Source organism: Scyliorhinus torazame, chromosome 21, assembly GCF_047496885.1.
Source record: "Scyliorhinus torazame isolate Kashiwa2021f chromosome 21, sScyTor2.1, whole genome shotgun sequence".
Lineage (NCBI taxonomy): Eukaryota > Metazoa > Chordata > Chondrichthyes > Carcharhiniformes > Scyliorhinidae > Scyliorhinus > Scyliorhinus torazame.
The window spans coordinates 71660362-71685264 of NC_092727.1; the positions used below are offsets into that span (position 1 = coordinate 71660362).

Here is a 24903-nt window from a genome sequence, read left to right on the forward strand (position 1 = left end):
GAATAAACTCTGTTTGTTCTTACTGGAACGAAGGAGGTTGAGGGGCGACCTGATAGAGGTCTACAAAATTATGAGGGGCATAGACAGAGTGGATAGTCAGGCTTTTCCCTGGGGTAGAGGGGTCAATTACTAGGGGGCATAGGTTTAAGGTGAGAGGGGTAAGGTTTAGAGTAGATGTACGAGGCAAGTTTTTAACCAGAGGGTAGTGGGTGCCTGGAACTCGCTACCGGAGGAGGTGGTGGAAGCAGGGACGATAGTGACATTTAAGGGGCATCTTGACAAATACATGAATAGGATGGGAATAGAGGTATACGGACCCAGGAAGTGTAGAAGATTGTAGTTTAGTCGGGCAGCATGGTCGGCACTGGCTTGGAGGGTCGAAGGGCCTGTTCCTGTGCTGTACATTTCTTTGTTCTTTGTATCATAGAGTCTGCACTGACATGATGGGCTGAATGGCCTCTTTCTGTGCTGCATCATCCTATTCTGAATACTTTGGCTTCACAATGATGCTGTAGGTACACTGTAAATTCAGGCTTAATCCAGGTTTAAGGCTGAGTAAACTGAAAATTCCCTGGACAAGAATGTCTGAACTCGAATGTGCTTTTGTCAGATTGAATTCTGACCATTGATGTACGCTTCACTAATGTCAACATAAAGCTGGAAGTCCTGTGCGCCAATCTAATCCTGTAGTGTAATCAGTCCATAGAATCATACCCTGGGAATATCCCTGGGGGAATTTTTCTGATTAGTTGCTGTCACTGTGGCAGAAATCTTGTTTACACACTTTACTTTGAGTTTCCGACTATTTATTCACTAAAATTACAGTGGTTGATTGGGGGTTGCAATAAAATGCCCAATGATAGATCATAACAGCACAGAAACTAGTCTGCACCGGTACTTTCCTCCACAGGAGTCTCCTTGCCTAATCCAAGGCTCACCCCTTTAACATTCCCCATTGTCAAGCAACTATTTGATTCTATTTTAACAGCATGTGTTTCAGTAACAGTTTTTGGCTGAGAATTTTACATTCTATCCACCCTCTATGTGACTAACTCTTTTCTAACCTTGCCTGTAACTTCCCTCTCATTATGACCATGCTGCCAAGTGGAAGGATCCATCTTGGTGCTTCTAGCTGCTCCATACAAAAACCAACATTTAAAAAAACATTTTTTCTGACTATTTTTATGCCATCCCTTGGCTTCCTCTCTACTGCTGATCCATGGGGACAAAGTTCGAATCTCAGCAGCCAGCACTCATCAGTAGGCTGATGGCACTGGGATTTCCATGCAGTGCAAAGCAGGCCTGCGTTTCCTAGTCTGCATGTAAAGTATGCACCATGTCAGTGCGTTGAGTGGAAACCTGTTCCTCCCCTGGGTTGCCCTTCCACTTTTCCAGCTAGACACTTATAAGGCAGCAACAGGTGGCAGCAGACTGCCTGCTCATCCTGATGTCCAAGGAAGGTGTGTGGTGTAGCCCTGGCCGTAAGCCTACTGAGAAATATGATGGGTATTCGTAAAGGCACCAGCAGAGCACTCACCAGCAAAACATGATGGTTAAAAAGTTTAACTCTGTATCAGCATAAGCAACATAAACAGCAGGGGTCTGCAGTGAAAAACAGCATGTGCAGTCAGGGAGTGAGCATAGGAACTGATTGGACAATCGCTGTTGCTATGCTTCAGACAGACAATGATTGAACACAGACCCATGTGTGTTGTGCTCCTGAGAAAACATACGACCCCTGAGTGAGTCACAACTCTTTGAACATTTGTGACCATCGTTGTTCAGTCAGCACATGATGGAAGCATGAGATCAGTGCCAGCGAGATCGGTATAAGAAGGAGAGACAAAGAGATTTCATCAGCGGAACCTTGAACAACATCGCAGAAGAATGAAGCCTCAAACCTCCAGCTTGAAGACTGAGTCTGATCCTCACTTGTGCCTGGCCCAGTGTGATTGGGTTGTGACGTTCTCCACAAGTTCACTACTAAAAGTTAGATAAGTATAACAGTTTAACTTATGCTTGTGAACTTGTAGTGAAAGCAAAGGAATGTAGAATCAGTTATGTGTTTTTGATGTAGTGTATGATAGAACCTCTCTTGGAGTGATAAGCCTTGGGATCTTGCGTTGTGTTCAATAAAGACGTGATTTATTTGAAGGTAAAGTTGTGTCTATCAATTGACTAGAGCACGCACAAAAGAGAAAATGCTGGAAAATCTCAGCAAGTCTGGCAGCATCTGTAGGGAGAGAAAAGAGCTGACATTTCGAGTCCGATGACTCTTTGTTGGAGAATCTCGGCAATAATTTGTGTCTTCTTCAGTGAAGACAGACACAAAATACTTGTTCAATGTCTCTGCTCTTCCATCATTTCCCATGATAATTTCTCATATTTTTGCCTCTAAGGGAACAATGTTTATTTTTGCTACTTTCCTATCACTTCACGGTGGATTCCCATACCTGTCTGACTCGCAGTAACACTCTCCTGTCTCTGACCATTGATCAACCCTAAGGGTACAATTTTCCGGACTCTCCTGCCAGTGAGATTTTCCATTCCCACCGAAGTCAATGGACTTTGCCCTGATGCGGCCGTATACTCTGCCCTAACTTCTACATGAGCTAAGGGGTGTCACTGTCCCCTGAAACAAATTCTCCAGGTAACTATTTCCCCTCCCTGATGCCCCACAATGTTTGAAGCCCAGACTCCAGTTCAACTACTCTGATCCAAAGTTGCCCCAGGAGGGAGTGAGAGTTGACAGGGTCCCCAGGAGGGGAAGGGCAGTGGGCAGGATCCATGGGTGGCTGCGAACAGCAGCAGGGTCCCCACATGGGTGTGAACAGTGGGCAGGGTGCCTGGGTGGATGGCAGTGGTGTAGGCAGGGTCCTCGGGTGGGTGTGAACGGCGGCATGATCCCCGGCCGGTGGGCAGTTCCCGGAGTGGGTGTGAGCAGTGGGAAGGGTCCCCAGGAGGGTGTGAGCAGTGGGAAGGGTCCCCAGGAGGGGGTGAGTAGTGGGAAGGGTACCCAGGAGGGGGTGAGCAGTGGGAAGGGTCCCCAGGAGGGGGTGAGCAGTGGGAAGGGTCCCCAGAGGCTGTTTAGCACAGGGCTAAATCGCTGGCTTTGAAAGCAGACCAAGGCAGGCCAGCAGCACAGTTCAATTCCCTAACAGCCTCCCCGAACAGGCGCCGGAATGTGGCGACTAGGGGCTTTTCACAGTAACTTAATTTGAAGCCTACTTGTGACAATAAGCGATTTTCATTTCATTTCAGGAGGGGGTGAGCAGTGGGAAGGGTCCCCAGGAGGGGATGAGCAGTGGGAAGTGTCCCCAGGAGGGGGTGAGCAGTGGAAAGGGTCCCTGGTTGGGGCTGATGTGTGGGCAGGGTCCCCGGGTTGGTGTAAATAATTGACAGGATTCTGGTGAGGGGTTTGGGAGTCGTGGGCAGCTTGCTGGCAAACACCACTATAAAGCAGGAACTTAAACAACTTCCCTACACAGTCAGCCTTGACACAATACTCTGGAATTTAAAAGTGTTAGTTGGTTCTTGATTTCTGATTATGTGGGACAGTCTGACTGATCAACATACTGACTATACTCAGATGATCTATAATCAAAAAACATGTCCCCTCATTGCGCTGCCTCAAGCACTAAGGGTGGCATGGTAGCACAGTGGTTAGTACTGTTGGTTCACAGTGCTGGTTTAGCACAGGACTAAATGGCTGACTTTGAAAGCAGACCAAGGCAGGCCAGCAGCACGGTTCAATTCCCGTACCAGCCTCCCAGAACAGGCGCCGGAATGTGACGACTAGGGGCTTTTCACAGTAACTTCATTTGAAGCCTACTTGTGACAATAAGCGATTTAAATTTTTTCACTTCAGGGACCTGAGTTCGATTCCCGGCTTGGGTCACTGTCTGTGCGGAGTCTGCACGTTCTCACTGTGTCTGCGTGGGTTTCCTCCGGGCACTCCGGTTTCCTCCCACAAGTCCAAAAGACGTTCTTGTTCGGTGAATTGAACATTCTGAATTCTCCCTCAGTGTACCTGAACAGGCGCCGGAGTGTGACGGCTGGGGGATTTTCACAGTAACTTCATTGCAGTGTTAATGTATGCCTGCTTGTGACACTAGTAAAGACTATTATTAAGATCCCTCCTCCCTTAAAACCTGACATTAGGAAGGTAAGAGTGACAACAACCAGTCTCACTGGTTCACAGGAGACCTATCCAAGCAGTGCAGAAAATTCCAGGATCCCCAAGACGGGGGGAACAGTGGGCTGGGTCCCCAGTACCACTATTCCCACTGAACACAAAACTGTTGCTTTGTCTCTGGCGATTCAAAATGTTACCAACTGCTGCGTAGTGACGACTAGACAGCACTTATATGGTTAAACCTCCAATGATGCGAGTTTCGCAGTACTGTGTACTCCATTCTGAAATGTGATGCATCTACTCATAAAATATGCATACATGTGAGCATTGACCAGGTTCCCAGGTAGTGCGAATAGAGGGGCATGGATGGCCCCAGGATCAATGGGAAAGAGGGCAGCGTCCCTGGGTGGGTGTGAGTGCAGGGCAGGGTCCTGGATGGGTGTGAGCAGAGGGCAGGGTCATAGCATTTAGAGTGCAGAAGGAGGCCTTTCGGCCAATCGAGTCTGCACCGGCCCTTGGAAAGAGAACGCTACTCAAGCGCACGCCTCCACCCTAACCCCGTAACCCAATAACCCCACTAAACCTTTTTGGACACTAAGGGCAATTTAGCATGGACAAACCACCTAACCCGCACATCTTTGGACTGTGGGAGGAAACCGGAGCACCCGGAGGAAACCCGCGCAAACACAGGGAGAACATGCAGACTCCACACAATGACCCAAGCCGGGAATTTAACATGTGAAGCAACTGGGCTACCGTGTTGCCCTCACAGGATCCAGGATGATTTGAATGGAGTGGTAGGGTCAGGTTCCAGGATCGAGATGAAAGAGGGTAGCATCCTCGGTGGGTGAAGGCAGAGTGGCATGTTCAGGTCCCAGGGTCGATACAAAAGAAGGTGGGCTCCTGGGTGTGTGCGAGCACAGGGCAGCATTCCCATATTGTGCGATCCAAGGGCAGGATCCCCAGGTGAATGCAAGCAGAGAGCAGGGTCCCTGGGTGTTTGCGATCAGCGTGCAAGGTCCCTAGGCTTGTACCATAAGCAAATATGCAAACTTCGCCACACTTCCAAAAAGAGCAAAAATGACTTCACTCTCAAATGTGTGGTTTTAAAAAAACATTTGGAGTACCCAATTCATTTAGGGGCAATTTAGCGTGGCCAATCCACCTACACAACACATCTTTGGGTTGTGGGGGCGAAACCCACGCAGACAAGGGGAGAATGTGCGAACTCCACACACAGTGACCCAGAGCCGGGATCGAACCTGGGACCTCGGCGCCGTGAGGCAGCAATGCTAACCACTGCGCCACCTTGCTACCCCCCTCTTAAATGGTTTTAACGTATTTTTCTCTTTCTGCTTCTTGTTCAATGTGAAAGTACTTTTACAGTAAGTTCAGAGCTTTTAGCCAACTTCCTCTGAAGGCAGCTTTTTATATTGTTGCGTGTGCCCATTCTCAGAAAACATTTTGTGCTGTTTACAATATACATCAGAGACTTCAATTAAGTCAAATGGGAGCCCCTGAGAAGGAGGATTTAAATTTGGCTAAAATTTAGGTTGGGTGTTGTTGACTAAGAATTTTAAAAAAGTTAAGGGCTAAGAGCAATTAGAAAATAAATAATTTAAATGGCATGTTAATATCACCAGCACTTCAAGAGATCTGAATAGTCAGAAATACACAAAATCAAGGAAAACTATTTTAAAATGCAATTGTTAACAGGAAACAGTGGGGATTGGAGTTCTGCAAAGATTAGTTGATTCTGTGAAAAAATGGGGTTATGGTGGCAGAAAAGTGAACACAGTTGGAAGGAAACAATCTCATTTTAGCCAAATAAAGTAGAGTCTTCTCTGTGATTGGCAAAACCTGTAGGTGGGGGGGGGGGGGGGGGGGGGGGGGGGTTGACCGGCTGGCCCAAGCTCGGCCCAACTGCAGCTTCGAAACAGTTGACAACAGTTGGGCCCTGTGATGAATGTAGGAATTCCAGATATATGTTGTATTATACATGACTGCTGCAGAAATGTTTTTTTTTAAACTTCCTAGTTTAAAAGACAGGCACTGTGGCTACAGCCAAAATAATTAAATCATCATAAAAGTAGGATAATTTTTTTTAGAGGACCCAATTATTTTTTTTCCAATTGAGGGGCAATTTAGCGTGGCCAATCCTCCTAACCAGCACATCTTTGGGTTGTGGGGGTGAAACCCAAGCAGACACAGGGAGAATGTGCAAACTCCACACGGACAGTGACCCAGAGCTGGGATTCAAACCCGGGTCCTCAGTGCCGTAGTCCCAGTGCTAACCACTGCACCACCATGCTGCCCTTATAAGTTAATAATTTACTCCAACCATGTATATTGTTTACCGAAATAGGACAAATAGAATTTTGTTTATAGAAAGAAGGTTCCCTGGGGAGTAGGTAATTAGAGACATTGCGTTTAGCCTTAGTAAGATGGTCATAATCCAGTTAGTGGGATAAAGATGATAAGAACAGAAGAACTAGGAGCAAGGGTAGGCCACCTGGCTCTTCGAGCCTGCTCCGCCATTCAATAAGATCATGGCTGATCTTTTTGTGGACTCAGCTCCACTTGCCCGCCCGCTCACCATAATCCTTAATTCCTTTACTGTTCAAAAATATATCTATCTTTGCCTTAAAAACTTCCAACGAGATAGCCTCAATTGCTTCACTGGGAAGGGAATTCCACAAATTCACAACTCTTTGGGTGAAGAGGTTCCTTCTCAACTCAGTCCTAAATCTGCTCCCCTTTTTTTGAGGCTATGCCCCCTAGTTCTAGTTTCAGCCGCCAGTGGAAACAACCTCCCTGCTTCTATCTTATCTATTCCCTTCATAATTTTATATGTATCAAGATACCGCCTCATTCTTCTAAATTCCAGAAGAGGGCAGTAGAGCAGAGCTGCTGATTGGCCATTGCAGGGGAAATTTGCATACGTCCGTGTGCTCACCCTAACTTGGTGGCGTACCTGAACAAGAGACCCTAGCTGTTCAAGTGAAGACAAGCAACCAGCAGAGGGCAGTAGAGCAGAGCTGCTGATTGGCCGTTGCAGGGGAATTTGCATACGTCCGTGTACTCACCCTAACTTGGAGGCGTACCTGAACAAGAGACCCTAGCTGTTCAAGTGAAGACAAGCATCCAGCAGAGGGCAGTAGAGCGGAGCTGCTGATTTGCCGTTGCAGGGGAAATTTGCATACGTCTGTGTGCTCACCCGAACTTGGAGGTGGTTTGAGGAGGAGCTCTTGTCAAGTGACACTTAAACCCGAAACACTTCTTCAGTGTTTCCCTACCTACCCCCTCCTCTAACCAAAAAAAACCAACCGCTGTAAGGATCAAGAGGAAGGCTCTAGGACAGGTAGAAGTGGAAAGTTGAACCGTGATGTCACAGCCTGCAGGTAAGGAGTTGGTTGGTGACTGGTAAGTAGTTTTTTATTTATTTTCCCTCTGGTGTTATCGTGCGGGGCGCAGAGGTTGCTGAGTGAGTGCTTGCTGAGAAGGGGCGTGAATAACAGGTAAGCTCTTTCTTTTCTTTTATCTAGAGGGGATGACAGGGAAGGTAGTGCACTGTTCCTCCTGCAGAATGTTTGAGGTGAGGGACGCCGTCATTGTCCCTGCTGATTTCATCTGTGGGAAGTGCACCCATCTCCAGCACCTCAGAAACCGCATTAGGGAACTGGAGCTGGAGTTGGATGAACTTCGGATCACTCGGGACGCAGAGTTGGTCATAGATAGAAGCTTCAGGAATGTAGTTACACCGAAGAATAAAGATAGATGGGTGACGGTGAGAGGGGCTGGGAGGAAGCCCAGTGGCCGTTCCCCTTAGTAACAAGTATACCGCTTGGGATACTGTTGGGGGGGGGGACTTACCAGGGTTAAGCCATGACTGAAGGAGGCAAGAGAGGAAATTGCCGAGGCCTTGACAGAAATCTTTGGATCCTCGGTGTCTTCAGGGGATGTCCCGGAGGACTGGAGAATAACCAATGTTGTTCCTCTGTTTAAGAAGGGTCGCAAGGATAATCCCGGGAACTACAGGCCGGTGAGCCTTACTTCAGTGGTAGGTAAATTACTGGAGAGAATTCTTCGAGACAGGATCTACTCCCATTTGGAAGCAAATGGACGTATTAGTGAGAGGCAGCACGGTTTTGTGAAGGGAAGGTCGTGTCTCACTAACTTGATAGAGTTTTTCGAGGAGGTCACTAAGATGACTGATGCAGGTAGGGCAATGGATGTTGTCTATATGGACTTCAGTAAGGCCTTTGACAAGGTCCCTCATGGTAGACTAGTACAAAAGGTGAAGTCACACGGGATCAGGGGTGAGCTGGCAAGGTGGATACAGAACTGGCTAGGCCATAGAAGGCAGAGAGTAGCAATGGAAGGATGCTTTTCTAATTGGAGGGCTGTGACCAGTGGTGTTCCACAGGGATCAGTGCTGGGACCTTTGCTCTTTGTAGTATATATAAATGATTTGGAGGAAAATGTAACTGGTCTGATTAGTAAGTTTGCAGACGACACAAAGGTTGGTGGAATTGCGGATTGCGATGAGGACTGTCGGGGGATACAGCAGGATTTAGATTGTTTGGAGACTTGGGCGGAGAGATGGCAGATGGAGTTTAATCCGGACAAATGTGAGGTAATGCATTTTGGAAGGTCTAATGCAGGTAGGGAATATACAGTGAATGGTAGAACCCTCAAGAGTATTGAAAGTCAAAGAGATCTAGGAGTACAGGTCCACAGGTCATTGAAAGGGGCAACACAGGTGGAGAAGGTAGTCAAGAAGGCATACGGCATGCTTGCCTTCATTGGCCGGGGCATTGAGTATAAGAATTGGCAAGTCATGTTGCAGCTGTATAGAACCTTAGTTAGGCCACACTTGGAGTATAGTGTTCAATTCTGGTCGCCACACTACCAGAAGGATGTGGAGGCTTTAGAGAGGGTGCAGAAGAGATTTACCAGAATGTTGCCTGGTATGGAGGGCATTAGCTATGAGGAGCGGTTGAATAAACTCGGTTTGTTCTCACTGGAACGAAGGAGGTTGAGGGGAGACCTGATAGAGGTATACAAAATTATGAGGGGCATAGACAGAGTGGATAGTCAGAGGCTTTTCCCCAGGGTAGAGGGGTCAATTACTAGGGGGCATAGGTTTAAGGTGAGAGGGGCAAGGTTTAGAGTAGATGTACGAGGCAAGTTTTTTACGCAGAGGGTAGTGGGTGCCTGGAACTCGCTACCGGAGGAGGTGGTGGAAGCAGGGACGATAGTGACATTTAAGGGGCATCTTGACGAATACATGAATAGGATGGGAATAGAGGATACGGACCCAGGAAGTGTAGAAGATTGTAGTTTAGTCGGGCAGCATGGTCGGCACAGGCTTGGAGGGCCGAAGGGCCTGTTCCTGTGCTGTACATTTCTTTGTTCTTTGTTCTTTGAGGAGATAGGAGAGGTGCTAAATGAATATTTTTCGTCAGTATTCACACAGGAAAAAGACAATGTTGTCGAGGAGAATACTGAGATTCAGGCTACTAGACTAGAAGGGCTTGAGGTTCATAAGGAGGAGGTGTTAGCAATTCTGGAAAGTGTAAAAATAGATAAGTCACCTGGGCCGGATGGGATTTATCCTAGGATTCTCTGGGAAACTAGGGAGGAAATTGCTGAGCCTTTGGCCTTGATCTTCAAGTCATCTTTGTCTACAGGAATAGTGCCAGAAGACTGGAGGATAGCAAATGTTGTCCCCTTGTTCAAGAAGGGGAGTAGAGATAACCCCGGTAACTATAGACCAGTGAGCCTTACTTCTGTTGTGGGAAAAATCTTGGAAAGGTTTATAAGAGATAGGATGTATAATCATCTGGAAAGGAATAATTTGATTAGAGATAATCAACACGGTTTTGTGAAGGGTAGGTCGTGCCTCACAAACCTTATAGAGTTCTTTGAGAAGGTGACCAAACAGGTGGATGAGGGTAAAGCAGTTGATGTGGTGTATATGGATTTCAGTAAAGCGTTTGATAAGGTTCCCCATGGTAGGCTACTGCAGAAAATACGGAGGCATGGGATTCAGGGTGATTTAGCAGTTTGGATCAGAAATTGGCTAGCTGGAAGAAGACAAAGGGTGGTGGTTGATGGGAAATGTTCAGACTGGAGTCCAGTTACTAGTGGTGTACCACAAGGATCTGTTTTGTGGCCACTGCTGTTTGTCATTTTTATAAATGACCTGGAGGAGGGCATAGAAGGATGGGTGAGTAAATTTGCAGATGACACTAAAGTCAGTGGAGTTGTGGAAAGTGCGGAAGGATGTTACAAGTTACAGAGGGACATAGATAAGCTGCAGCACTGGGCTGAGAGGTGGCAAATGGAGTTTAATGCAGAAAAGTGTGAGGTGATTCATTTTGGAAGGAATAACAGGAAGACAGAGTACTGGGCTAATGGTAAGTTTCTTGGCAGTGTGGATATGCAGAGAGATCTCGGTGTCCATGTACATAGATCCCTGAAAGTTGCCACCCAGGTTGAGAGGGTTGTTAAGAAGGTGTATGGTGTGTTAGCTTTTATTGGTAGAGGGATTGAGTTTAGGAGCCATGAGGTCATGTTGCAGCTATACAACACTCTGGTGCGGCCGCATTTGGAGTATTGCGTGCAATTCTGGTCGCCGCATTATAGGAAGGATGTGGAAGCATTGGAAAGGGTGCAGAGGAGATTTACCAGAATGTTGCCTGGTATGGAGAGAAGATCTTATGAGGAAAGGCTGAGGGACGTGAGGCTGTTTTCGTTAGAGAGAAGAAGGTTAAGAGGTGACTTAATTGAGGCATACAGGATGATCAGAGGATTGGATAGGGTGGACAGTGAGAGCCTTTTTCCTTGGATGGTGATGTCTAGCACGAGGGGACATAGCTTTAAATTGAGGGGAGATAGATAAAAGACAGATGTCAGAGGTAGGTTCTTTACTCAGAGAGTAGTAAGGGCGTGGAATGCCCTGCCTGCAACAGTAGTGGACTCGCCAACACTAAGGACATTCAAATGGTCATTGGATAGACATATGGACAATAAGGGCTTTAGAGTGGTTTCACAGGTCGGCGCAACATCGAAGGCCGAAGGGCCTGTACTGCGCTGTAATGTTCTATGTTCTATAGTCCCAGTCTACTCAGTCTCTCCTCATAAGCCAATCCGCTCAACTCCGGAATCAACCTAGTGAATCTCTTCCGCACACCCTCCAGTGCCAGTACATCCTTTCCCAAGTAAGGAGACCAAAACGGTACACAATACTCCAGGTGTGGCCTCACGAGCACCCTATATAGCTGCTTTATAACCTCCCTTTTTTTAAACTCCACCCCTCTCGCAATGAAGGACAAAATTCCATTTGCCTTCTTAATTACCTGCTGCACCTGAAAACCAACTTTTGTGATTCATGATCGAGTTAATGGGAGCAGTGTGGTGTTGAGCTAACTTGCTGTGAACAGAAGGAGCTTTGTTGCCAAATGCTGGGAACTTTAGTAGTTTGACACAGGCAAGAACCTGCAGGCGGTTTCCTGAAGGATCTTTCTCTCTCAAAGCAGTTTCTCCAAGATACCTCTCTACAGAAGTATTCCTTAATAATAATAATAATAATAATAATAATAATCTGTATTAGTGTCATAAGTAGGCTTACATTAACACTGTAATGAAGTTACTGTGAGAATCCCCTAGTCACCATACTCTGGCGACTGTTCGGGTACACAGAGGGAGAATTCAGAATGTCCAATTCACCTAACAGCACCCCTTTCGAGACCTGTGGGAGGAAACTGGAGTGTCCGGAGGAAACCCACGCAGACAGGGGGAGAATGTGCAGACTCTGATCAGACAGTGACCCAAGCCGGGAATTGAACCTGGTTCCCTGGCGTTGTGAAGCGTGTTACTATGCCCCCTTATGTTTGCTAACTGTATTTAAAAGCGGATTTGGACCCGAGATGTGTTTTACTTCACTGGAGATAAAAAGATAGCAGTTAGGATTTAAAACGTCTCATTTTATTGTTCAGCATCATTTAACTGGTAATTGAAAGCTATTTCTTGTGTGATGTTAACGTTAGTTTAATCCTATGTTAGTTTTAATATACCATATCCCTATTTGTGCGTGGAATCACTCCTGAAGCAAAGTATCCTTTCCTCATAGTCTTACAAAATTAAATAAAGTATTGAGTTGCTGTCCGGTATCCTAGCAACTGTTGGGGTCTGGTCTGGGATCGTAATGGGCCCGAAAAGAGTTAAATTTTGAGGACAGATCACATATCTTGAGTTTAGACGATTAATGGATGATCTAACCCAGGCATTTATAAAATTATAGAGATTTGATAAGGCAGATAGAGGAGTTCAGAAGAAGAGGACATGCTGGCGCAAACATGACCAGCCAAGTGGCCCCTTTCTGTGTCGTAAACGTTCTGTGATTTCTATAATCTTCATTAGATAGAGCTCAGCCTTTTAGTTACAAAATTAGGAAGCACTTTTGACAGAAAGAATAATGGAAAATCTGGGATAATTTTTCCCTCGCTTCCCTGCCCGACAGAGATGAGAGGGATTGAATTCAAATTTTGAAGAGCATCCGTTTGTTTTGGGAGACAAGGGATAGGGAACAAAAGCAGGAGAATAGAGTTAAGATATAGATAAGCCATGATCTAACAGAATTGCAGAACAGGCTTGAGGACTCCTACTGTCCTTATGTTCCTGAGTAGGGGTACATTGTTTCAACCCTTATAAAGCTTCAAAATTGAATGTAAAAACTTTGCCAGGGCTGGAGGATGAAATGCAAAAATTAAATAAAAGTAGAGATCATGGAGGTTTGAACTCATTTAAATTAGCAGTTTTGGGATTTCCAGTAACGGCATGTTAGAGGACGTCACACGAAAGATGGCTCCCTCCAGGGTCCTAGTTTTTTCATCCCTTTTGCCCATTTTCCGGATGGATTTTGTGTCCAAATCTAGTTGACCAGTCTAGGGAACATTTGCTCGAAAGAGTTACGTCAAACGTTTCCACGAAAATGCCTGTTGGGAAGAAAACCCAGGTTGGTAGTCTGTCGAAGGAAACTGGAGGGGTGAAGATGTGGGCCTGGCAGTGATGATGGCGCAGGAGCTGGAAAAATTTGGAAAACGTATGGACAAGCAGTTTGAGCAGCAGGGTAAAGAGATGAAGGGATCCTTTAAAGCCACTATCGAGGAGGCACTGGGCCCAATCCAAGAGCAGCTGGGTAAGACCTCGAAGACTGTGAAAGAGCAGGGTGAGACGTTGAAGGGTGTGGAGGAGGCCTTGTCACAGCATGTGGGATGGTTCGCCTTGTTGGGAATAGAATTGCTGCTCGTGGTGGAGAATAACAAGGGCCTGAGGGCAAAACTGGAGGATCTGGATAACATAACAAGGCACTTGAACCTCAGGATGGTGGGGCTGGCGGAGGGAGTGGAGGGCTCGAGGCCAACCGAGTACTTCTCGGAGCTGTTCTCCTGTTTGGTGGGGAGGGAGGGAAATGAGGTGTTCACCCCTCCGGAGTTGGATAGAGCTCATCGGGCACTCTGGCAGAAACCACGGCCAAGTGAGCTACCGCAGGAGGTGATTATCCGTTTTCATAGCTTCCAGAGGAAGGAGCGTGCCCTGGAGTGGGCAAAGAACTGCAACAGTGACTGGAATGGGCTGACAGAGTGTATCTACCAGGACATTGGGACTGAACTGGCAAAGAGGCGTGTGGCCTTCAACAAGACGAATACGGTGTTCTACAGCAAATAGTGCGATTTGGGATGGTGTACCCGGTGTGACTGAGAGTAACGGTGGACTCGAAAGATAATGGTCTGGATTCTCTGTCAGCAAGATCCACCGCTTTGTGGGCAGCACACTCACGCCAGCGGATTTCCCAACGACGTGGGGGTGCCCACAATGGGAAACCCCATTGGCTGGCTGCCGGGATGGAGGATCCCACTGTCAGCGGGTGCACACCGCACCAGAAAACGGTTGTGACGGGACGGAGATAATCGTGTTGCTGGAAGCAGAAGAACAGAAAAAGTGTTCATCAGGGATTGGAGATACCTCTTCGCAGTCGTGGAGAAGTTTGGGTTGGAGCTTGGGTTTGTGTCATGGGTACGGTTGGTGTATGCGGCTCCTTCGACCAGCATGTGGACCAACATCATGAGTTTAGGATCGCTTTGGCTACATAGGGGGAACGAGACAGGACTGCCCTTTTGTTCAAGCTGACGATTGCCCTGGGGCCTCAAACAAGTGGAGAGGGATTGTTAAAGGTGGGATGGAGCACAGCGTGTCCTTCTATGTGGTTGACCTTCTGCTAAACGTAAAGGACCCGAGGCCAGTTATGGGGGACGTAGTGGACACATTGAAGAGCTTTAGTCCTTCTCGGGATACATGTTAAATTTAGGGAAGAGTGAACATTTTGTGGTCTGGGAGGGGAGCCAGTTTGGAAGGTTTGCCTTTCCAGCTGGCCACGACTAGCTTTCCGTATTTGGGAGGTACCTTTTAGGTACCTCCAGGCATGGAATTTTGTTCAACGAATATTTCCGACATTTCCAGTGGCACTACCTTCAACCTTATTGGATAAGATGCTTTCTTGTTCAGGGTTGGAAAAGGGTAGCACGTCCGCCATCTACTGACGGATTTTGGGGGAAAAGTTGGTTTCGGTAGAGGGGGATGAAGGTTAAATGGGAGGAGGAGTTGGGACCCATGCTGGACAAGGAGGTGTGGCGTGAGCCCCTCCTCAGGGTCAATGCCACATGATCCTGTGCGAGGCTGAGTCTGATCGAACTCAAGGAAGTGCTTAGGGCGCACCACACCAAGGTCAGAATGAGTTGTTTCTTTGAGGGGATTGAGGATAGGTGCGTACGCTGTTCGAGAGGGCCTACAAACCAGTGGCACATTTTCTGGTCCTGACCCACGCTTGTGGGTTTCTGGGTCTGTTTTTTTTTAAGCACCATGTTGACAATTCTGAATATTGAACTGTCCTTTAGTGGCTATATTTGGGGGTATCGAACCTGCCGGAGTTGAGGGTGGGGGTCGATGCCTTGGCATTCGCCTCTCTGGTTGCGAGGAGGTGAATCCTCCAAAGTTGGAGACTGGTGATACCATCTAGCGCCTTGGCATGCCTAGGTGAGTTGATGGAGCTTTTGCATCTCGAGAAGGTCAAATATACCATGAGAGGGTTAATTGAAGGGTTCTGCTATAGATGGCAATCGTTCATATTGTACTTTAAGGAATTTGTCGCTGTTAGAGAGAGGAGTAGGAGGGGGAAGGAATAAAGTGGGGGTGGGTTTACTAGGTTATTGTTTTTATCATTCGGTCTACTGTTGTCTGTAATTTTTGTATTTTTTGTATAAAATGATAAAAGTTTAATAAAAATATTTTCAAAAAGTAGCAGTTTTGGCTCAGTTGGAAACATCTGTGCCCGAGTCAGACTGTTGAAGCTCCTCTATGGACTTGATATCCACAGCACTGAGGGAATTTTGCTTGATCGGAGATTTGATTATTTTTTACAATTTGGAAGGCCCCGAGTCCTCCCTGGTCAATATTCCACACTCCACTAAGAAAGGCAATCTTGTTCTTTTTCTCAGTGCTCTTTGATGGTCTTTGCAAAGTTCAAATTGGCAGTTACATTTGGTAGCTTCAGAGCAGTGCTTCATTGACAGTGAAGTACCCCTTGACGTCCAGAAACTATTAAAGGTCCGATATAAAATCAGGTTTCTATTCAGCGCTGAAATGCCCCAATCTGCAATCATAGATTATACCCTTTGTCATTTTGACCTTGAGCACTATCTCTCCTTGACCTCTCAGCAATCTTTCAGATAGTTATCAATGCTAAATTCTGTGAGGTTTTTTCACTGCTGTCCAGTCCAATGGGATTGCCTTGTCTTACTTTCCTTCTTACCAATTCTATAAACGCCTTACCTTTGTCACTGATTCTATCTCCTTCCCTGGCAATGGCCCCAGACTTTGTATAATCTCCTATTTAAGCCTGAGCTGACCTAACAACTCTACATACATTCCAATAGACGTAAGTTCACCTCCCAAAACGGTGCTCAGCCACTGCCTTAGCCAACTCCAGATGTGACTCTTCCAATGCTTGTCTGACAAGTCTCCTATCCTGTACCTCCTCCAAGCAGCACCTGATCCAACTTTCTTGCTACCTATTTCCCATCTTGCACCAGGACCCACTCTCCTGTTACCTTTGGCCTGGATTGATTACCAGTCCACCAATGCCTCCTTATTTCAAATTCTCATCCCTTCTCCATGCCTGCAACCTCCTTCGTCTGACCTTTTCCTCAACTTTTCAACCACTAACAATGCTGCCGTACACAAATCTAGCCCCTATGCTCTGGAATGCCCTTCCTAAAACCAGCTGACTCTCTGCCCCCGCCCCCACTCCTCTTTGAAAGCCCTCTCTATCAGAGAGTCATACCCACACCCTTCCAGGGAAGGACAGGCAACCAAATCTGCCCCTGTCATAACCCTTACGAAGTGGCAACGATTAAACACCCCATGAGCCTCACTGAATACGAGCTCCCCCATTAAAGGAAGAGGGGAACACTAAACCATGTATAGCTACACTTCTGTATAAAGTCAGCCTGTTTGGGTCCGACAGGAAGGAGAGACTCGGCTGGAATCTTCCGTGCAGTGTAAATAACCGTTATTGCAATAAATCCTTATTTCTTTCTACAACCCTGTGTGGGCCCCCTTCGTGGTCTACTAAAGCTCCCTAACCGGGAGGGACACATACCTACACCCTAATTATTGAGGACATATACTCACACCAAAACTGGGAGGGTCACACACACACATTCATCCTAATCAGGGATGGGCACACACTCGCACCAGGTCCCTAACCGGGGAGGGACAGACCGGCTCCCAGCCCCGCGAGATACGTACCATCTTTTTGTCTTGTCCTGAGAAACAGTTGAGGTAAGAAGCTGATAAATTTGGGGATGGAGTTCAATTTTTCTATTGACAGCCTCTTCGCATCTGCAACAGAAATAATAAACAAGATTATAGACTGGAAGCCAGTTACTGTAGATAAAGGGGGAACGGTAATCACAAAGTTGGTTTAACACACCATACCAAATGACCGCCAGCGTTAATTGCCAATATCATTAGGCTTGTGCCAGCAGCCTGCTTAATCACTCCAATCTTTAGCCTTTTAGTGTTTTATAAACCAGGAAATGCTGATCCAGCTAACTAACAGTGACAGTGTCAAAAAAGGACTTAGTCCCCATGGTTATATTCCTGCTCCTGCTCATTATCTGGTAAATTCGACTAGGATGAGCAGTTGGAAATATTGGATCAAGAGCAATTTCAATGGAAGGAGATAGAAGAGTAGGAGTAATATCTCTCGACTAATAATCTCAAGGCCCAGGATAACGTCCTGGAGAAAATCCCACCAAACTGGACATTTTAATTCAAGTGATCAATTCTTTAAAAATCTGGAATTAAAAGCTAGTCTCAGTAATGGTGCCACGAGATAATCAAATGTTGGAAACCACCACAGAAAAGGAATAAAGCCTGATGGAGCACCTGACATCAACTTAGGCACCACAAATAACAATGGTACATCCTGCCCAATCGACCATGCTAAATTCCTCCTTCCTAACATCTGGGGGCTTGTGCTAAAATTGGGAATGCTGCCCACAGACTAGCCAAGCAACAGTAAAGTCATACTCACCAAATCATACCTGACGGACCATATTATTCCTAAGTATGCCCTGTCCCACCAGCTGGGCAGACCCAGCAGTGATGGCAGCACAGTGGTATACACTCGGGACAAAATTGCCTTGGGGGTCCTCAATTTGCCTCTAGACTCCATGAAGCGTCATGGTATCAGGTCAAACATGGGTAAGGAAACCTGCTTATTACCACCTAATGCCCTCCTGCAACTGACAAATCAGTACTCCTCCATGTGAAACACAGCTTGGCTGAGGCTTAGAGGGTGGCAAGGGCACAGAATGCACTCTGGGTGGAGGAATTCAATGTCCATTGCTAAGAGTGGCTCAGTAGCACCACTACTGCCGAAGCTGGATGAGTCTTGAAGGACATATCTGCCCAACTGGGCCTGTTGCAGATGGTCAGAGAACCAACAAGTCCTTGTAAAGATGAAGTTCCATCTTCACACTGAGAATGCCCTCTATCATGTTATGTGGCAATACCATTGTGCTGAACGGTACAGATTCAAAAGAGATACTGGTGCTTCACCTCTTTTACAATATATATGGGGCAGTACAGTGGTTAGCACTGTTGCCTCCCAGTGCCAGGGACTGGGTTCAATTCCGACCTCGGGTGACTGTGTGGATTTTGCACTTTCTCCCCATGCCTGTGTGGGTTTTCTCCGGGTGCTCCGGTTTCCTCCCACAGTCCAAAGATGTGCAGGTTAGGTGGATTGGCCATGAGAAATTGCTCCTTAGTGTCCAAGAGGTTAGGTGGAGTTATGAGGATAGGACAGGGGAGTGGGCCTAGGTAGGGTGCTCTCTCAGAGGGTCGGTGCAGACTCGATGAGCTGAATAGCCTCCTTCTGGATTGTAGGAAATCTATCCGTGGGATTCTCCGTGAAGATTACCAGGTATCGAGCTTTCCGGAGCGCGGCCCAAAGAGGCCAGGAATTCGAGTCAACGTTAATTGGTCCACTTAATGAGGCCCCACGTGCCTCTCCCTGCAAATGAAGGTTCACCAGCCGATTCACCAGCACCACGCTCGCCAGCCCCTCGCTAACAAGGTCGAGCAACACTTAAAACAGCTCTTGCTCAGCCAACCGCAGCCAGCAACAATGCAGATCTGGTCTGGCTCCTAGATGCTTGGAGGCCAGGAGGGATATCCTGTTCTACTGAAGGTCCTGGAGGGTCAGCCACTGGTCAGCCTGGGGAGGGAGAGGGGGGAGGGGGTGGCACCATCGGGAGAGTGGGAAATTGGTACACACAGTAAACACACTTGTGCATAACCAGAATGATGCTTCTGTCATTTTCTTTCCAATGTGGGCCGACCTCCGAACCCTTGGCCCATCTCTCTAGGCATTCTCCCCTTTCCCCGGCACACTGCGTGCAGATGATGGGTGTGAGCGAGAACTCAGCAGAGAACTCCCTCACCACCACCAAACACATCTTCCCTTCACTCCCTCGTCAGCATTCCACAGAGACCGTTCCCTCTGAGATAATCTAGCCCACTCTTCTACCACACCCAACTCCTCTCTCATCACCCATGGAACCTTCCCATGCAATCGCAGAAGTTGTGACACCTGACTCTTTACCTCTTCCATGTTTAACATCCCATGCCCAAAACACTCTCTCCAGGTTAAGCAGCGTTTCACTTGCACCTCTTTCAATCTGGTCTATTGCATTCGTTGCTCCCAATGTGGTCTCATCTATATCGGAGAGACCATATGCAGAGTGGGTGATTGTTTTACTGAGCATCTTCGGTCTGTGCGCATTCAGGACCCTGACCTTCCCGTTGCTTGCCATTTTAACAAAAGACCCTGCTCCCATGCCCACATGTCTGTCCTTGGCCTGCTGCAATATACCAGTGAAGCTCAATGCAAACTGGAGGAACAACATCTCATCTTCTGGTTAGGCACGATACAGCCTTCCGGTCTCAACATAAAACTCAACAACTTCAGATGATTAGCTCGACTCCACCTCGACCCATTTGTTTTCATCCCATTTTATTTTAACTGTCTTTTATCATTTCTTTCTTTCTTGATATATATTTACCCCACCATCTTGTGGTGTTGGGTGCTCTGAGGTACAGATGAACCAACACGGTTGCAATTGGTACAACGCTGTTTTATTCCAACTTGTTATTTACAGATCTGTCTTGATACTCCACACGTGGTGACTCTCTGAGTGTGTTGTTAATCAGGTCCTGTCCTTGTCCTGGTCTACAGATGGACTGACCACCAGGTATCGTGTTTCTTGTCTTATACTGTCTCTGTCCTTGTCTGTGATTGGCTGTCGTGTTATGTGTGCTAATTGGTCTGTTGGTCTGTCTATCATGATGTGTGTGTTTGAATATCATGACATCCCCCCTTTTTTACAAGATTATGTGCCTACGTGGTTATACATATGAATGTGTCCTGAGTGCAGCTAAAAGTGTGTGTGTGTGATATTTACAGCATGTACATGTGGCGTAACTATATACATGGGGCGATGTTGGGTGTGACACGCTAACGAGGTTGTACCATAACAAAAAAAGAAAAACTTTGAAGTGTGGTCCGGTCAAACGACATCTAGAATGATAAAACAGTAACATGTTATAATACAATAGTTGCTAAACTCTTTGACATGTGAACAGTCTCATAAGTCCAGTCTAGTAGGTGTGCGACGAATTCGGGTTGACCGCCTCAAGGGTGGGTCGAGAACCACCGGCTGAGGTGCGAGCCTGGCCACGGGTGGCGATAGAAGGGGCATGGTCTGTGGCAGCTCCACGAAGTCATTATCAGGAACCAGTGGAGGACCCGGTGTCTGTGTACAGTTCCGTTGCGAGCGTGGAAGGAGGCAAAGGGCTCGCCGATTGCGCCTACACACGGATCCATCCGGCATGCGTACCAGGAACGAGCAGGGAGCCGCGCGTCGGAGAACTTCGGCAGGTGCTGACCAGCCACCATCTGGTAGATGAATGCGGACTTTGTCTCCAGGGGCCAGGGGGGGAAGATCAGTTGCCCTTGTGTCGTACGAACTCTTCTGGTGATCACGCTGCAGTTGCATCTTATGCAGTACCGGAGCATGGTCTGTTGTTGGTGCCAGGATGGAAGGCACAGTTGTTCTGAGGGTGCGACCCATCAGCAGCTGTGCTGGCGAGAGACCCGTGGCTAGCGGGGCCGAGCGATAGGCCAGCAGGGCGAGGTGAAAGTCGGATCCAGCAGCAGCAGCCTTGCAGAGGAGCCGCTTGGCAATGTGAACGCCCTTCTCCGCCTTGCCATTGGACTGGGGATGCAGAGGGCTGGACGTCACGTGTGTGAAGCCATATGAGGCGGCAAAGGACGACAATTCATGGCTGGCAAAACAGGGCCCATTGTCCGACATGACAGTCATCGGAATGCCGTGGCGAGCAAAGGTGTCTTTGCAGGCCCTGATGACAGCAGACGACGTCAGATCATGTAGGCGTATGACTTCTGGGTAATTGGAGAAGTAGTCCACTATGATGACATAGTCCATGCCAAGCGCGTGAAATAGGTCGACACCCACCTTCGCCCAGGGGGACGTGACCAGCTCATGGGGCAGAAGCGTCTCAGGAGGTTGCGCCGGCTGAAACCTTTGGCAGGTTGTGCAGTTGAGCACCATGTTGGCAATATCGTCACTGATGCCCGGCCAGTATACCGCCTCTCGGGCCCTCCGTCTGCACTTTTCGACCCCCAAGTGGCCTTCGTGTATTTGATTGAGAACCAGCTGGCGCATACTGTGCGGAATGACGATCCTGTCTAGCTTCAGAAGGATCCCATCAATGGTGGCTAGGTCGTCCCGTACATTATAGAACTGCGGGCACTGCCCTTTGAGCCATCCTTCCGTCATATGGCGCATCACTCGCTGTAAAAGGGGTCGGCCACTGTCTCTCTGCGTATGCGGGCCAGACTGGAGTCGTTCGCCGGTAGATTTGCCGCTGTCAAGGCCACCTGTGCCTCGACCTGACATACGAACCCCTCCGCATGTGGTGGTGTACTCACTGCTCGGGATAGGGCATCCGCCACGATGAGGTCCTTCCCTGGAATGTAGACCAGTTGGAAGTCATACCTCCTGAGTTTAAGTAGGATGCGCTGGAGGCGAGGGGTCATGTCGTTCAGGTCCTTGTTTATTATGTTGACCAGGGGGCGGTGGTCAGTTTCGACCGTGAATCGTGGAAGACCATATACATAATCGTGGAACTTGTCCAAATCAGTTAGCAAGCCCAGGCATTCTTTTTCGATTTGCGCGTAGCGCTGCTCTGTGGGGGTCATAGCCCGTGATGCATAGGCAACCGGGGCCCATGACGACGTGTCAACCCTCTGCAGGAGCACTGCTCCAATGCCGGATTGGCTGGCATCAGTTGAGATTTTGGTGGGACGAGACGTGTCGAAGAACGCCAACACTGGTGCCGTGGCAAGTTTGTGTTTGAGCTTCTCCCATTCCAGCTGGTGTGTATGTTGCCACTGGAAGTCTGTAGATTTTTTTACGAGATGGCGCAGAGCCGTTGTGTGGGAGGCAAGGTTGGGAATGAATTTCCCGAGGAAGTTGACCATGCCCAGGAATCGTAGTACAGCCTTCTTGTCGGCCGGCCGCGGCATGGCTGTGATGGCGCTCACCTTGTCTGCATCCGGACGGACCCCTGACCGGGAGATGTGGTCCCCCAGGAACTTCAATTCGGTCTGGCCAAAGGCACACTTGGCTCGGTTGAGGCGCAGGCCATTTTCCCATATGTGGGCAAAAACGCGTTGGAGACGATGTATGTGCTCCTGCGGTGTGGTGGACCAGATGATGACATCATCCACATATATGCGCACCCCTTCGATGCCTTCCATCATCTGCTCCATGATTCTGTGGCAGACCTCGGATGCCGAGATGATGCCAAATGGCATCCGGTTGTAGCAGAATCTGCCGAAAGGGGTGTTAAAGGTGCATAACTTTCGGCTGGACGGGTCCAGTTGGATCTGCCAAAATCCTTTCGAAGCACCCAGTTTGGTGAATGTCTTGGCTTGGGCCATTTCACTGGTGATTTCCTCCCGTTTAGGTATGGGATAATGTTGCGCATAATGTTATTATTTAGGTCTTTAGGGTCTATACAGATGCGGAGCTCGCCAGAGGGCTTCTTGACACACACCATGGAGCTGACCCATGGTGTGGGCTGGGAGCGATTGGAGATGTGCATTGAACTCAGCATCCGGGAAGTCAGATGTGTCGTCTGGAGAGAGAGACAGAATTCGCTGTACAAGGTGGAGAGCCTTACATGCCTGTGCGCCCAGCAAGGAATCCTTCGATGAGCCAACTATTTCAAACGGGAGTGTGGCCGTGTGCGTTTTGTGTGTCACCTGGAGCTGGCAGGATCCCATGGCCGGGATAACGTTCCCATTGCAGTCGACCATCTTGCACCGGGATGGCTGGATAGGTGGTCTGACCTTCATGGCATGGAATACTGAATACGCTAGGAGGTTGGCGGATGCGCCAGTGTCCAGGCGGAAAGTGATCTGCGATCGGTTGACCGTCAGGGTGGCACTCCATTCATCGGCCGGATTGATGTTGTTGACGCGGTTCACATCAATGACCGCAACCCGGAAGGCATCTTGGTCATCTGTGTCGTTGGGTTGGATGTCCTGATGTGTGGGCTGGACGGTCCGCACGTGTCTGCGAGGTTGTCGGAGATGTGGAGGATCCATCGGTTGAACCGCTCGACAGTAGGTAGTGTTGTGCCCATCCTGCCACAGCGTAGGCATTGTCGGTTTTTTGCAGGACATTGCCCTTTTAAATGTGCAGCTCCACAGTTGCCGCACGTCATGACGTCACGGCGTTCGTTACGCCACTGCGCATGCGCAGTTCGGTCTTGCATCGGGCGCGCCTGCGCAGTGCGTCCCTCGATGTTGCCGTTGGTTTTGGCGCGCACAAGCGCGGGAGACCTCGAAAAGCGCGCGAAACGGCCGCCCTCGTCCGGGCCGCGGGCCTGGAGAAACTCGATTGCCTGGATGCGTTCGGCCTCGTGGGCGGCCTGGCTTGCCGATTCGATCGCTAGGGACCCCCTCCGTGCTGGTTCGGACGGCTGGTCGCATTTTCATGTGGGACACAGGCTTCCACCGCAGATGCTAAGGTCAGGCCTTTAATTTTAAGAAGCTGCTGGCGTAGGCCACTGGAGGCAACGGCAAAAACGATCTGATCCCGGATCATGGACTCTAAGGTGTTGCCATAACCGCAGGACTGCGCGAGTATGCGGAGGTGCGTCAGAAAGGGTTGAAAGAGCTCATCCTGACCTTGCAGGCGTTGCTGAAAGATATACCTCTCAAAGCTTTCATTTACCTCAACGTTGAAGTGCTGGTTGAGCTTGAGGAGGACCATGTCATATTTGGATTGGTTCTTGCCTTCCGCGAACACCAAGGAGTTGTATACATCGATGGCGTGCTGATCTGCGGTAGTGAGGAGCATGGCAATCTTTGTTTCGTCCGAGGCACCCTGTTTTTCGTTGGCTCGCATGTACAGTTCAAATCGCTGCTTGAAGAGCTTCCAATTGGTGCCCAGGTTCCCCGCGACTTGCAACTGCTGCGGTTTGTTGTTGATGTCCATGGCTCAGGATGTCAGATTTGCCGGCAGGTATCGATCCACTCACTGGTATCATGTGGTGTTGGGTGCTCTGAGGTACAGATGAACCAACACGGTTGCAATTGGTACAACGCTGTTTTATTCCAACTTGTTATTTACAGATCTGTCTTGATACTCCGCACGTGGTGACTCTCTGAGTGTGTTGTTAATCAGGTCCTGTCCTTGTCCTGGTTTTCAGATGGACTGACCACCAGGTGTCATGTTTCTTGTCTTATACTGTCTCTGTCCTTGTCTGTGATTGGCTGTCGTGTTATGTGTGCTAATTGGTCTGTTGGTCTGTCTATCATGATGTGTGTGTTTGAATATCATGACATCCCCCCTTTTTTACAAGATTATGTGCCTACGTGGTTATAAATATGAATGTGTCCTGAGTGCAGCTAAAAGTGTGTGTGCATGATATTTACAGCATGTACATGTGGCGTAACTATATACATGGGGCGATGTCGGGTGTGACATGCTAACGAGGTTGTACCATAACAAAAAAAGAAAAACTTTGAAGTGTGGTCCGGT

General features: G+C 48.2%; 1 protein-coding gene across 1 annotated transcript in view; it reads right to left on the reverse strand.

Moving 5' to 3' along the window:
- Positions 1-24903, reverse strand: part of limd2 (LIM domain containing 2) — a 96044-nt gene that overhangs the window by 24191 nt on the left and 46950 nt on the right. Inside the window, exon 2 of the mRNA XM_072486937.1 lies at positions 17009-17101. Coding sequence (XP_072343038.1) covers positions 17009-17011 — 3 coding nt within the window. The 5' untranslated portion in view covers positions 17012-17101. The remainder of the gene's footprint in view (positions 1-17008; positions 17102-24903) is intronic.